We start from the raw sequence: 13,336 nt of genomic DNA, 5'->3' as shown, positions 1-13,336 counted from the left end.
AGCGACAACTTACGCTATCCGCGGAGACGGCTCGCCCGCCCCGCCTAGTCTAATTCTCAAGTGCTTGTTAGCACGACACTAAATGGGCTTTAACTTGAGCTACCGGCGGAATGCCGCACCAACTCAGCGCCATGATCATGATATAGTAGCAAATAGCATTAATTGCAAATATCTTAATATTATCAACATGCTTATAGTACGACGTAAAACACGACACTCTGAAGCTGTTTGCAATTTATGTAAGGGTAGCGGTCGTAAGCAGTCATCATCCCGGTGCGTAATTCTAGAACATGTCCCGATATTATACCGGCGCAGCACGTTTTGAGATCTGCATCCACATATCCTGCCAATAGCCAACCCCGCCCTTGATGACGAACTGTGCACCCTTGCCTCCTTGCGGCTGCAACTCTAGTCGAAATTTGCGGAAGAACTATTAACAAGGTCAGAATCCTTCCAAAAGAACAGGTAATAGAAAGAGACAAACCTGCAACGGTGCCTTGTAAAGCTCCATGAGCGCAATATCCTTCCCCAGACATGATCTGGGCCCGTACCCAAACACCATGCTGTACTTGTCAAACACCTTTGCATTTTCCGCATCGAGCCATCGCTCCGGCTTGAACTCCATTGCATCCTCTCCGTAAATCTTGTTATCCCGATGCACCAGCCAGGGGTTGCACGTAACCTCGACCTCCCCAGGAATGAATTGACCTTCGATTTCGTAGCCGCCCTTAGGTGACATTCGGGGGAAGATGTTCGGCGCGGACGGGCACAGCCGCATGGTTTCCTTGACGCATGCAGTGTAGTATGGGCAGTGCTCAAGGACCTCGGCATACTGCGGGTAGGTTGATAGATGTCCCGCCCGAGTAGCATTATCAAGCTCGTCCATCAGTTTCTCGTAGACGTCCTCGTTTGCTGTAATGTAGTGAATCATGGCTTGGAAGGCAGTGCCAGTGGTGTCTGCGCCGGCGAGGAGAACAAGCAAAACTTCTGCTTTAACATACTCGACATTGAGGGGTTTTCCTTCATCATCGCGCGCATCGAGCATACTTCATCATACGTCAGTTTATGATTTTCCCTTGTGAGTGTGAGCAACGTACGTTTGTAAAAGGTCGATTCTCCCGCCCGTGGTTCCCTTTTCCATGTCTTTCACGCGCTGGTTAAGAAGCTTGTCACGGAATCGCATCAACGATCCGATACCAGATTCCTGCTCTGGGCTTGCCACCAGGTACTTGTTCATGAAAGTTGACTTAATCCAGGAGGTGAATGGATGCAAACGGCACATCAGCCCAAAGGCTGGGAGACCATCGTGGAAGCCTTTGATAAGGCCTCCAACGTCTTCTCCTCTCTCGATAAAACCAAAAGGAGCTCCGAATCCAATCTCAGAGATAATGTCGTACGCCATATAACTAGAGAAAAAATATTAGCTCTCTGTAATTTTGGAATGCGGGGTGCCAATTCTGCCTACACCGCCCATGCAGAGAAATCGAATTTCTCGCCCGTTTTCGCGAAGTCATTCAGCTTGTGAGTCCAGTCTTCAATTCTCATGTCAATCAGCGGCTCCATCTTTTTGATGCTGCTGAAACTATACTTTGAGGTTTTCCGTCAGCGACCGCCGTTTCTCAAAAAACAAAGTGCGGGGAAATTATACCGGGCCAGCAATTAACTTTCTGAACTTCGCATGCGTCTTCCAGCTCTGCATGTTGAACACGGATTCAGTTTCTCCAAAACTGCCACTGATGTAATGCTTTGTCTTATCGGCTTGTCTGTGATAAATTGTCGGCAGGGCGGGCGCAGAGCTGACCAGCAGCAAGGTGGGAGTAATTCGAATGATAGGTCCTATTGTCGCACGACATATCAGCCTTCCTGCAATGCGCACTGAAAGTCACAGATAGACGCATACCATATTTCTTGTGTAGCTCGTGTTCAACGTACGGCTCGTCCTCCTTGATGTTGTGATAGGCAATCCATAGTCTCGTCACACTGCCCCAAAACGGTCCGGGGAATTTCGACAAAGGATGGAAAAAACGGTAATACACGACCTGATACAGCGCGCGCGCTATAAGGTATGCGACAAAACCAAGACTAACGTTGACAAAGGTGGCGTTCCTGTACAAATCAAGCAAAATATTGGCCATCTTCGCAACACGTCGAGCTCGTGAGCCTCATGTACGTATGCAAATCAATTTGTGCTGAGCTCTCTTTTGAGGCACTGCATAGAGAAGACACTGCGCATAGCTCGACAGCTGAGTAATGCAAAATTACCCCACGTGTGTGTGGCTCCATTTTGGTTCCGTGCGTGGTGCTGTGCATGGTGCCACGGAAACTGTAGCAAAATTTGAGATCAACTGCATATCTTCCAATTACGTACTCGCAACGCCGCAGTTTACAAACATCCCGACCACATTGAAGGCCTTGTACTAGAATTCCTCTTTGGGAAAATGCCAGGACCCTTTCCTACTCCACTTCGTATGGATCACTGTTGGTTGTGTGTTGTTGTAGTCGCCCGTGTCTCCACTATATTTTAACCCCGCCTTGTCAGTGCATAAGCCTCGCTGTACGGACTCTTTAGTGTGTAGTCAGACCGAGCGGTGTTGGATCAATGTATCGCTAGAGCTAATGAGATCGCCTTATTTCGTATTATGTTATGGGGTATGTACAGAATTATACTCAATTTCTGGGCCTGCAATGTTTGGAGGTGGGAGGTGGTGCATGAACGTAGCGTATAAAATTATCATTTTAGCATGGGAACTTTTGTTATAACAGGGATCTATCTGGCTCTGGTAGTCCCTAGAGTGGGTATTGGCTGTTCTTAAGGTGGCGCGCTAGTGCGCTTAGATCCCCTCATTCAAGGGCCGGGCCCGCGGGAGTCCTACCCCTGTCCCGAGCGCAGGGATATTTTTGAGCTACACCAATTCTTCAGCGTCAATGGCAGCCCGCCATCGGTGCAACCTCCTTGAATAGCAAAGATTGCTGCGCTGGTCCAGACATGTGTTCACCACCCAATATCGATGGTTCTATCTTGATTCGTCTGTCGTTACGTACATTCCCCAGTGTCTCGGGAATAATGTCTCGCACGTGTATCGATCCAGGGTTGATCCCGTAAGATACGACGAAGCGCTACCCTTGTGCAGTTTCATCTCCTTCTGTTGGATTTCGGGTGCCCCTCGGGATCTAGTCAGCATCGGATCCGTCGTCTTTCCTGCACGCTTCGGTTTTCGGGGTATATCTTCGTGGTCCTACTTTTCTGTCACCTATCACTCGGTGTGGGCATCGACCAAAAAAACAACAACAGACTTGAAGATGGTACTCAAAGGCAATGCGCTGTACGTGAGAGCCCTCATCGGAGGCAGCTTGGGCTTTGTGACGTTTGGTTGGGATGCCGGAGTTTTAGGTGGTGTGTTGTTGACGAACGAGTTCCAGAGTGCTATGGGCGTAGGTTCGCGTTTGTTCTGTATTTTGCCCAATTGGCAGCTAACTTCTCTCGATTATAGTTTCCAGACACGAATACCATTTCCATGATAACGTCCATCTTTTTGCTGGCATCATGGCTTGGTTGTATGATAATCTCCATCTTCGGGATGAAGTTGGGGAGAAGACAGTGGATCATCTACGGATGTTTGGTCCAGGTCGTGGGCACAATCATTTCAGCTACCTCCTACAGCTCTGGTCAGATGATTGCAGGTAGAACTCTAATTGTTTGTGGGCCCAGACTTAACTAAACCACAAACTATGCTAATCTAAATCCAGGGTGTTGGCAATGGTTTCCTAACGTCGATGATTCCCATCTACGTCGCCGAGATGGCCGTCGCTGTCAACAAGCGCGGACAGGGTGTCAACATGATGATTGCAGCTGCCAGTCTCGGCACAGCTCTCGCGTACTGGGTGTAAGTTTACCAGCTTACTTTATTTTGACGCTTTCTAACCTTATTAGTGATTTCGGCATGGTCTTCGCATCGTCTCAAGCTGTCTGGAGATTCCCAGTCGCATTCCAAGTAGTGTGGGCTTTTGCCACTGTTGCAGTCATTTACCCAATGCCTGGTGAGAGCGACTCTTTTATAATGCAGGCTTGAAAACTAACAGGCGCAGACACTCCACGTTGGTTGTATGCCAAGGATCGCACCACTGATGCCGACGTCGTTCTTGAGCGCCTATATGACAAGGCCATTACCGAAGGCGTCGTCCAAGAAGCGAAACAGGACATCCACGCCTCCCTCGAGCTGGAAAGGACCGAGTCCGATTCTCTACGCATCAAGGACTTCTTCTGGGACACTTCAGCTATGCAAACTGCTCGCCGTATCCGAACCGGCATGATCTTGATCGGTGTCGCATACCTGATGGGTATTGATATGATCTTCTACTACACCTCGACCATCTTCCAGGTGTACATTGGACTCAGCCCATTGACGGCCTCTGGACTTGCCGCTGCCGCAACCACCGTCTTAGCTACCACGAACTACATCGGTTCATACTACATGGAGAAGCTAGGACGCAGGACCTGGCTCATCGGCGGTGCCATCGGCCAGTCAATCTTCATGCTCGTCTTCACAGTTCTACTCTCCCAGCCCTCCAGCAGCCAGGTCGGAGCTGCTGCAGCTGCCATGCTGTTTGGCTGGATTGCTGTGTTCGGTCCTACATGGGGTCCCGTCACCGTAAGTCCCTTAAATAATTCTCCGTCTCACCATGAAAGAAATGAACTAACTTCGCTGATAGTACGTGTATTCTACCGAGATTATGCCGCTCAGATACCGCCACATCGGCTTCTCTCTGAGTGTATCCTGCCAGTGGATCGCCGCCTTCTTGACCGTGTACGCCGGTCCGATTGCCATCGCCGACACAAGTGTTGGGTGGAGGACCTGGATCTGGTTTTTGGTTTTCAACGTCATTGCCATTCCATATGGTAAGTCTCAACCTCCGTTCTGGAGGTTTTTGAATAGGGCGCTAACTCCTTACCACAGTTTATTTCTGCTGCCCTGAGACCCGCGGTCACTCCCTCGAGCAGATCGATCTTCTTTTCATTTCGGATAGCCTCAAAGATACCGACTTGGCTCAGACTCTTGCGCACAACCGCCCAGTCACGGGTGACCTCGAGACTACCACGAAGGCGGAAGACGCCAACAGTGTTCCAGGCACTGAGAAGGGTTCAATCTAGAGTCGTTATTAGGGTTGTTTGAAAATTAGGGCGCTCAAAAGTGCCGCATAACTTTAATAAATACCAAGCGTGCTATCGTCCGATAATGCTAGGCGGCGACGTGATCTAGACAGGGAGCTAGGTTGTCTGTAGGATTGGAACTTGCAGTTGAATCTGGTCAACGTAATGTAACTTTTCTCCAACTTATAGTTGAAGTTAGCTTTTAATAATAAACTTGTCTCTTTACTTTCATGATTGATTGGATGATATTGCCTCGTTTATGGAGAATATATGCGACAACCATGCGCAAAGTCCAAGCTTGGACGTTGGGGCATTTTACTCAGCACTTCTATCCCATTAATTGTCGCCCTCTCACTCTAGCGCAATAGATTGAATAGTTTCACGCGGCACAATATAGAACATATATATAGCATACCCAGAGGTCCCATATCCCAAGAAGCATTTTGGCCCCTCAACATCTTAGGCTACCAATCCTCAGCGGCGCGGGCCGAAGTCCCATCGATAGAGTGGCTTGGCGCTCAGCCTTGTGTGAAGATGCCGTAGCCCCTCACTTGCTCGTTGTTCGAGTGGAACCCATCCTCCGCCCATCTATTACTCTCCTGTCGCTCATAACCGTAGCAAATGCTGAGCTCGGTGACGAGCCTCTGAGTCGAGATGGCCGCCAAAAAGAAGGGCGTTGTTTTCCGTGTCACCGGTCTCCCAGCCTCGCAGCCTGACGACGAGCTTAAGGAAGCCTTGAAGGCTGCCATCGACGACAATCTAGCGGAGGGCGAAGAATCGAAGCTGACCTTTAATGCAACTATTTTGCCCTCCTGCTATGACAATGAGAAGAAAGTCGCGCTAGTCGAGTTCCACGGCGGAGTGCCCGAATTCCTGTCCGAGCTGACGGCTAACCCGCTAGACGACTGGCAGGTCGAGATGGGCGACACGGATATCGATTTCGATCGACACTTCTTTGGGTTCACCCAACTCTATATGCCAAAGCCAGACTCAACGGTTACCGCAGAGTGGGTAATATTTATCACTTAGTAATATATGTCTGACCTACCGTACAGCATAATCGCTATCACGGGCCTCGATGGGCACGCATATGGCTCATGGAGGGGCAAAGGAAACCTTGGGCGCATGTGGCTGCGCGACTTCCTGTGCAAGGACATGCCATGCTGCCGCACGATGATCTACGGCTACAACTCGAAGTTGTTAACGCATAGGGTCGACACAATCATGGACTACGGCCAAGGGTTGCTGGAGGAGCTCAAGAAGATAAGGAATACAGAGGAAGTAAGAGCCATTACAGAATGCAGCTCCAGAACGGTGACATCAGGCTAACGGGTTTACCCTACTAGCTAAGAAAGCGGCCTCTGTTCTTTATCGCGCATAGTTTTGGTGGCATTATCCTCGCTCACGTAAGTAACCGCTATAATATATATATATAAATCTAACTAGTATCAAAGTGCCTTATTAAAGCTGTCCAGGCAGACGAAGACGACCATCCAACAATAGCATCTCTATATAGAGCCACATACGGCATGCTTCTGTTTGGAATCCCACATAAGGGCCTAGTAGTAGACGATATTCAGAAGATAGTGGCAGGACAGGATAATCATCCGCGGGGTGCTCTACTTGAGCAGATCAAAAGTAAATCTGACCTTTTAGCTTTTCAGCTAATGTCTTTCAGAAATCTCATCCGAGACCGAAAGGTCGTAAGTTTCTTTGAGATGGGCCAGACAAGACAGCTCGAGTTTGTATGGCTCTTAAGAGTTAAAATCACAGTAGCAGACTGCTAATTGTGTGTAACAGGATAGTGAAAGCAGTTGCTGGAGAAGGACCGGCGACTTTGTTACGGTCGTAGATGCCGATTCAGCTCTTCTCCAGCTGCCAGACTCAACGGAGGACAAGATCCCTCTAGATGCCGATCACTCAATTATGGTGAAATTTAATAATAAGAGCGACCTAGGCTATAGTAGCGCGCGGGATAAGCTTAGACAGTTTGAGCAGGATGCCACCAGCGTGGTTGCAGCGCGGTTCTGTATGTGGGATTCCATTCTTTGGATTGGCCTTATGTGCTGTCGCTGTGTTTGCGCAGAACTAATGCTAGCTTGGGTACAGTGCGATCACAAAACAAACTTAAGCCTTCCATAATGGTTCCATTCCAAAGAGATAGCGCATTCGTCGGCCGAGAGGATATTCTAGTGAAAATAAGTGAGAAATTCAAGGAGGCCGCGTCACAGGATCACAGTCGAGTAGCTCTCGTTGGTCTAGGCGGCGTAGGGTAAGCATGTCGATGTTCTTATCGGGTAGCTCAGGTTAATGTTTTGGTTAGGAAGTCTCAGATTGCTATTGAATATGCATACAGAGTGAGAGAGTCAGCACCCCAGACCTGGGTGTTCTGGGTACATGCGAGCAACGCCGGCCGATTTAAGCAGGCTTATACAAATATTGCCGCCAAGATTGAGCTGCCCGGCCGGGACGATCCGAATGCTGATATTCTTCGCCTTGTGTATAACTGGCTCAGCGACGAGCGGAACGGCCGCTGGCTTATAATACTTGACAACGCCGACGACGACCAGGTTTTCCATTCCACTAGCGAAGTCTCAGGCAGCGCCGCGCAAGCAACAGACGTGGCGGCGCCCTTAGCAAGCTTCCTTCCGCAGTCTTCGAACGGATGGGTACTGGTCACCTCACGAGACCTAGCTGCAGCAATGAATCTCGTGGGAATAAGGGACAATGTGTTTCATGTAGAGCCAATGCCGGAGGAAGAGGCGCTAATGCTGCTGAAGACCAGAGTCTCGGTCAGCAAGGCCTTTGAAGACGATGCAAAAACACTCATACAGATACTAGAATACATCCCCCTTGCTATCACTCACGCAGCGGCGTATATTGCAGTGCGAGCGCAAACAATCACAGTCTCGACTTACCTTGAGCTCTTCCGTGAGAGTGAGGAGAACCAAGCACACCTCCTAAGCAGCCAAGAATCAAGGGACATGCGGCGAGACGGCAGCATCTCTAGTGCGGTCGTCACCACCTGGCAGATTTCGTTCGAACAGATCCAGAAGATGAGGCCTGAATCTGCGGAGCTACTTTCGCTCATGGCCATGTTTGACAGGCAGGGGATTCCGCAGTCTATTCTGTACGATGGCAAAAGCAGGCTTCAGTTTGAGGATGCAGTCGCACCGTTAACAAGCTTCTCTCTGATTAAAGTCCAGAGCGTGAAGCAACTAAAGCAGCAAGTCGGGGAGCATCTGTTTGAGATGCACGACTTAGTTCAGCTGGCGACGAGGAAGTGGCTAGAAGAGCAGATGCAGTTGGGCAGGTGGCAGAAGGCGTCACTACGGGTCATGGCTGCTTCCTTCCCAGATGGGAGCTACGAGACATGGGCAGCTTGTCGAGCTGTTCTTCCGCATGCGCGAAAAGTGTTCGGCCACATTCTAGAAGATATAGAGGCAACACTAGATCGAGCATTGGTTGCAGATAGCATGGCATGGTATCTTTACAACGCAAAAGAGTGCGCAGCAGCGGAGCCTCTTGTGCGGACTGCAATAATTGAAAGGGGGAGGGTGCTTGGAGAAGAACACATAGAGACGATTTCTAGTCTCAGCCTGCTTGGGTCAGTGTTAGAGGAGCAGGGTAAGTACAAAGAGGCGGAAGCAACGCAGCGGCAAGCTCTAGAAGGATATATTAAGGCTATTGGAGAAGAGCACACAGCGACGCTTACTAGTGTCAGGCTTCTTGGCTTAGCGTTAGAGAGGCAGGGGAAATACGAAGAGGCAGAAGCGATGCACCAGCGATCTGTAAAAGGGTTGGAGAAGGTGGTTGGAGAAGAGCACATAGAGACTCTCATGAGCGTCACCGCCCTTGGGTTGGTATACAGGTTGCAGGGCAAGTTCGAAAAGGCGGAAGCGATGCAGCGGCGAGTTGTAGAGGGATATAAGAAGGTCGTTGGAGAAGAGCACCCATACACGCTTATTAGCATTGCCCAGCTTGGGTTATTGTTTGAGCTGCAGGGCAAGTATGAAGAGGCGGAAGCAATTCAGCGGCAAGCTCTAGAAGCAAAGATGAGGATTTTGGGGGAAGATGATCTAAGCACGCTTATTAGCATTGGCCAGCTTGGATTGGTGTTAGATCAGCTGAACAAGTATGAAGAAGCAGAAGTAATGCAGCGGCGAGCTCTAGAAGGATATATGAAGGTTGTTGGAGAGGACCACCCAAACACACTTGTTTGCATGACTAACCTAGCAGCCTTGTTGTTGTCTCAGAGGCGGCTAAAGGAGGCGGAAGACATGGCAAAGCGATCAATAGATGCGATGGAAAGATTATTTGGGCGTGAAAACCCAGACACGATAGCAACCATGCAGATCCTTGCGACCACGCTAAAACTCCAAGGCCGCATTGAGGAAGCTATTTCACTAATAGAGACTTGCTTTCAACTGCGAGAACGGGTCCTTGGCCGTCATCATCCCCACACGGAAAATGCCCTTAAGAATTTGAATAAGTGGCGGATGGAGAATATATAGATAGGGAGTTAATGGTACCAATGATTTCCTCCTTGCCCCCAATTGGGTGGTTCTTGCTGCATAATCTTTAATTCAGTAGTCATTCAATGTTTTTCAAGGCACACAATACAGGTATCAGTTGGTTTATGGTCAACCCATTATATCCAGCATATGCATACATAGCAAGACCGGATAGCGCAGTGTGAGGAATGTAGTGACGCAGTTTTAAAAATGCAGGAAGAGCTGGCGACGTGTGCAATTATTGGGGGAAGGGATTATGATTATTTAGAGAGCAAGATCAAAAATCGCTCCAAATATAACCATTATTCTGTCAAGTTGATGCATAACGAAAGGAAGGTATCTTCAATTCGAAAAGAAAACAGAGAACCTTCCAGCAATTACTCTCTTCCTCCAAATCTTTCATATCCTCTCAGTTCCAACCACTCAATATTTTCCACACTGATATACCAATTAAACGCCCTTTTCAAAATGGGAAGAAAAATGAGGGACAAGGCAACAGTAAAGTTCCCAGATAGTCTAAAAGAAAAGAAGCGGCCGAATTATACGGATGGGGAGCAAGCCCTATTCAGGTGCGAGAATTTCTGGCTAGAAATGGAAACAGTAAGCTACAAATGTTTAATTATGTCGATTATCACGTCAACCCCGCACCTTGAATATGAAGCTTGTTTTGAATTTCATCGTTACGCGGCCTCTATTTTACGGGTGTGGGTTCAGCTCAGCATTGGAAAGGTTGTCGTTATTCCATAACTTTCTATACAGAGGCGTTTCATATTTTGGTTGTGGCAATTCATATGAATGTACTTATATTACAGTCGTTGTAGTCGTTCATCTCATGCTTTACCACGAAGAAATGGTATCTTGCGAGCTATTGCACTGTACATGTCTCCATATACCAACCCAAAAGATGATGGTGCTTATCATATGCCACTATCTACTATAATATAATGTCGTCCTTAGAATCGTCAGGTCCATAGCATCCATATCTTCTATCCTCCAAAGTCAGCATGTTGCTCTTCTCGGCCATGACGTTATCACTCCAGTAACGGATATTTCTCGCGGACAATTCGCTATCGCAGTCTAGCACCGCAGTTTCAAGATCCCGATGCACTTGACTCGCCTTGAAAATCTGCATCCACTCCGGCTCCAGTATCGCCATCTCATCGAGGAAAACCCGCCGCAGGTTCGTGATCTCATATTCCTTCAAATATCTCCAGTAGTCATCAGCACTCTCCTCATCATTCAGATCATATGCCGTCTGATCAGGCTTCACCTCTCGCGGTCTGCCTCCCAAAAAACTCGGGAAGTCGCAGGCTTTCCAAAGTGGCACGGCGGAGACGCACTCCCAGTCTAGCAGGCCGGTAAGAGCGCCGTCGTCGTCGACAAGGACGTTATGATTTGAAAGGTCATGGTGGGAGAACACCGTCTTCTCCTCTCCCGACTGGCCCTCTGGGAATATTCGATCTACAAGCGGCTTCAACCTCATAACAATGTCCAGTGTCCTCTCCGCCTCCTCCTTATCATCATCGTCGTCCTCGTCGTTCTCATCACCCTCATCACCCTCATCATCCCTACCACCTTTATCATCCCTACCATTGTTATCATCACTATTCACCCCACCCCCCCCCTCATCACCGCCATCCGCTCCATTCCTTTCCACACCCTCAAACCTCTCCAGCGTAGCATGGCACTCATTCTCACACAGTCCCAACCTCGCTAGCATCCACTCCCGACTCGACTCGAACGGTCCCCTTGACACATCCTGATAGATACGATTCCCCCAGAAAAACTGCATCGACACAATCCTGCCTACCTTCGCCGGTTCCTCCTTTTTCGGCGACACTGAATAGATATTACCCACCCCCCTCATCGGCCGCCTAAACAGCTCCGCCCAAATCCCCGCGATCCTCCTAACCAGCGCTTCTTTAGCAGCATAGGAGATCGTGTTCCATACATCGCCAAGGTGCTTTCCAGGTAGCTTAGTCATGAGGATCCATTCGAACCCCACGATATTCGCGCGCGACTCCCCGTACCGGAGGACCCTCGGGACCGGGATGGTAGTGTTATACCGCATCCATTCCATAGTCGCGACCTCGCTGCGAGTTTTAAATCTCGGGTCAACCGGTAGAGCGATGCGGAGGATCAAGTCTTCATTGGCCGGTGAGGCGACGGTGTAGACTTTATTAAAGCCGCCTTGGGCGAGGAATGAGATGGTGGCATCGGTGATGCCGAGGGATTTGATTAGTTCGGCGATGGCGGCGGGGGAGGGTTCGAGGGTCCAGGTGGGTTCGAGGCTCCAGATTGTGGAGGTCCATGAGAGACCATGGAAATCTGCTTTGGCCATTGAGGAGAGTGTGGGGGTTGGTGAGGATAATGATGGAGTGGTGGTGGGGGTGGTTTAAGGTTTGAGATCGTCGATGGGCGAAGTCCGTGCACAAACGTAACCTTGAGGAAACTGATAAGTGACGAGTCATATTGAAGTCGTATAATGGAGCGTAGGTATATATAGGAGTCCGTAGCATAGTCGGACTCATACTTATAAGTCCAACAGATGATATAATAACGCTTCTTGCCACAGTCACACAATACCATAGCCACATATACACCGGCAAGCGCGAGCATCGCTGAAGTACCCCGAACCGCCTGGCCGCTCTGGGTCACGCCAGGCGCTACATCCACATGAAACCAAGCGCTTCGCAAGAAACTAGGCGCTTCACAAGCGACCAGGCTGATGGAGCGTTTGGGTAGATCTAGCTATCAAAAAGAAATGGGACATAGAAAAGGGTAAAGCAATAAAAACAACATGCGGAAACACAATCCAAGCACCCCCATGCCTTCAACAACTCAACCATTCACCCCCTCTCATTTCCCCTCCCAAGGCTTCTCAGCCTCAATTTTCTCAATCCACTCCCATATCTCCCTCCCATTTAGTTTCTAATCATCATCACAGCACTGCACCGCAAACACCAAGCCCCTCCTCACCCCCTCCCCCTTCTTAAAACCCTCCACCCACTACCCCCTTCCAACCTCTTCATCTCCTCCAGAAAAACAGTTCGCAGAAGATGACACTCACACTCCTCCAAATGATCCCAGTAAAGCGTATTCGGCTCATTAGGATCACCACTGCCACCATAATCATCAGCGTCAGTCCCGTAACTCTCCCGCTTGGGTTTACTATCCCGCCATGAGTTGAGGAATCGGGGGTAGCAGCAAGCAAGCTCTCCACACCTGCACGGCCTCGACGCACCACGAGTCAATAACCCCCTTAAGCGCGCCGCTGTCGTCGATGAAGAAATCCAGATCCCCATGAACCAGCATCGCCGGTTCAGCTTGATGGCTATTGTTAGTAACCGGTAATATTTTTTCCACCATCGGCCTCACCCTCTCTCAATAATCCCCAAACTCCCCCGCGCCTCGTCAATTCTAAACTCATCGTTGCGTGGGCGACAACTATCTTTAAATCGCCAAGATAGCTCCGAGCCGCTCGGTCTCGGGCCGAAGGAAAAGGGCCGCGGGGGGGGGGACATCTAAATGAATATTCTCGTGCCAGAAAAAAAAGTCTCTAGCTATAATCGGGCCGATATTTGGGGTCGATGCGGGTTGAATACTGCCGATGCCGCGGAACTGGGATTTATTTATAGAGGCGGGATGGGAATGAAGCCATTTGCGTGACGAG

At 49.4% G+C, this 13,336-nt stretch overlaps 4 protein-coding genes across 4 annotated transcripts; 2 read left to right on the top strand and 2 right to left on the bottom strand.

The window, feature by feature from the left end:
• Positions 1-186: 186 nt before the first annotated feature.
• Positions 187-2,193, bottom strand: VE01_02726 (uncharacterized protein). Its single transcript, XM_018272231.2, has 6 exons — positions 1,901-2,193; positions 1,649-1,836; positions 1,466-1,587; positions 1,098-1,406; positions 485-1,046; positions 187-430 (listed from the first exon to the last, which is right to left on the bottom strand). The coding sequence occupies exons 1-6, from the start codon at positions 2,133-2,135 to the stop codon at positions 302-304; spliced, it is 1,545 nt and encodes a 514-aa protein (XP_018132971.1). The 5' UTR covers positions 2,136-2,193; the 3' UTR covers positions 187-301.
• A 716-nt stretch (positions 2,194-2,909) lies between these two features.
• Positions 2,910-5,382, top strand: VE01_02725 (uncharacterized protein). Its single transcript, XM_018272230.2, has 7 exons — positions 2,910-3,432; positions 3,492-3,695; positions 3,748-3,884; positions 3,932-4,038; positions 4,087-4,649; positions 4,711-4,897; positions 4,956-5,382. Exons 1-7 carry the CDS (start codon positions 3,301-3,303, stop codon positions 5,147-5,149), a joined length of 1,524 nt encoding a protein of 507 aa, XP_018132974.1. The 5' UTR covers positions 2,910-3,300; the 3' UTR covers positions 5,150-5,382.
• Positions 5,383-5,618: 236 nt separating this feature from the next.
• Positions 5,619-9,702, top strand: VE01_02724 (uncharacterized protein). The gene is made up of 7 exons (XM_018272229.2): positions 5,619-6,156; positions 6,205-6,430; positions 6,496-6,555; positions 6,604-6,894; positions 6,950-7,178; positions 7,259-7,421; positions 7,473-9,702. Exons 1-7 carry the CDS (start codon positions 5,804-5,806, stop codon positions 9,661-9,663), a joined length of 3,513 nt encoding a protein of 1,170 aa, XP_018132973.1. The 5' UTR covers positions 5,619-5,803; the 3' UTR covers positions 9,664-9,702.
• A 772-nt stretch (positions 9,703-10,474) lies between these two features.
• On the bottom strand, positions 10,475-12,599 carry VE01_02723 (uncharacterized protein). Its single transcript, XM_018272228.2, has one exon. The coding sequence runs from the start codon at positions 12,002-12,004 to the stop codon at positions 10,598-10,600; it is 1,407 nt and encodes a 468-aa protein (XP_018132976.1). The 5' UTR covers positions 12,005-12,599; the 3' UTR covers positions 10,475-10,597.
• Between the last annotated feature and the right edge of the window lie 737 nt (positions 12,600-13,336).

Source organism: Pseudogymnoascus verrucosus (genome assembly GCF_001662655.1).
Source record: "Pseudogymnoascus verrucosus strain UAMH 10579 unplaced genomic scaffold scaffold_8, whole genome shotgun sequence".
Taxonomy (NCBI): Eukaryota; Fungi; Ascomycota; class Leotiomycetes; order Thelebolales; family Thelebolaceae; genus Pseudogymnoascus; species Pseudogymnoascus verrucosus.
Note: the sequence above shows the minus strand (reverse complement) of the source record. Positions and strands in the feature narration are given on the sequence as shown.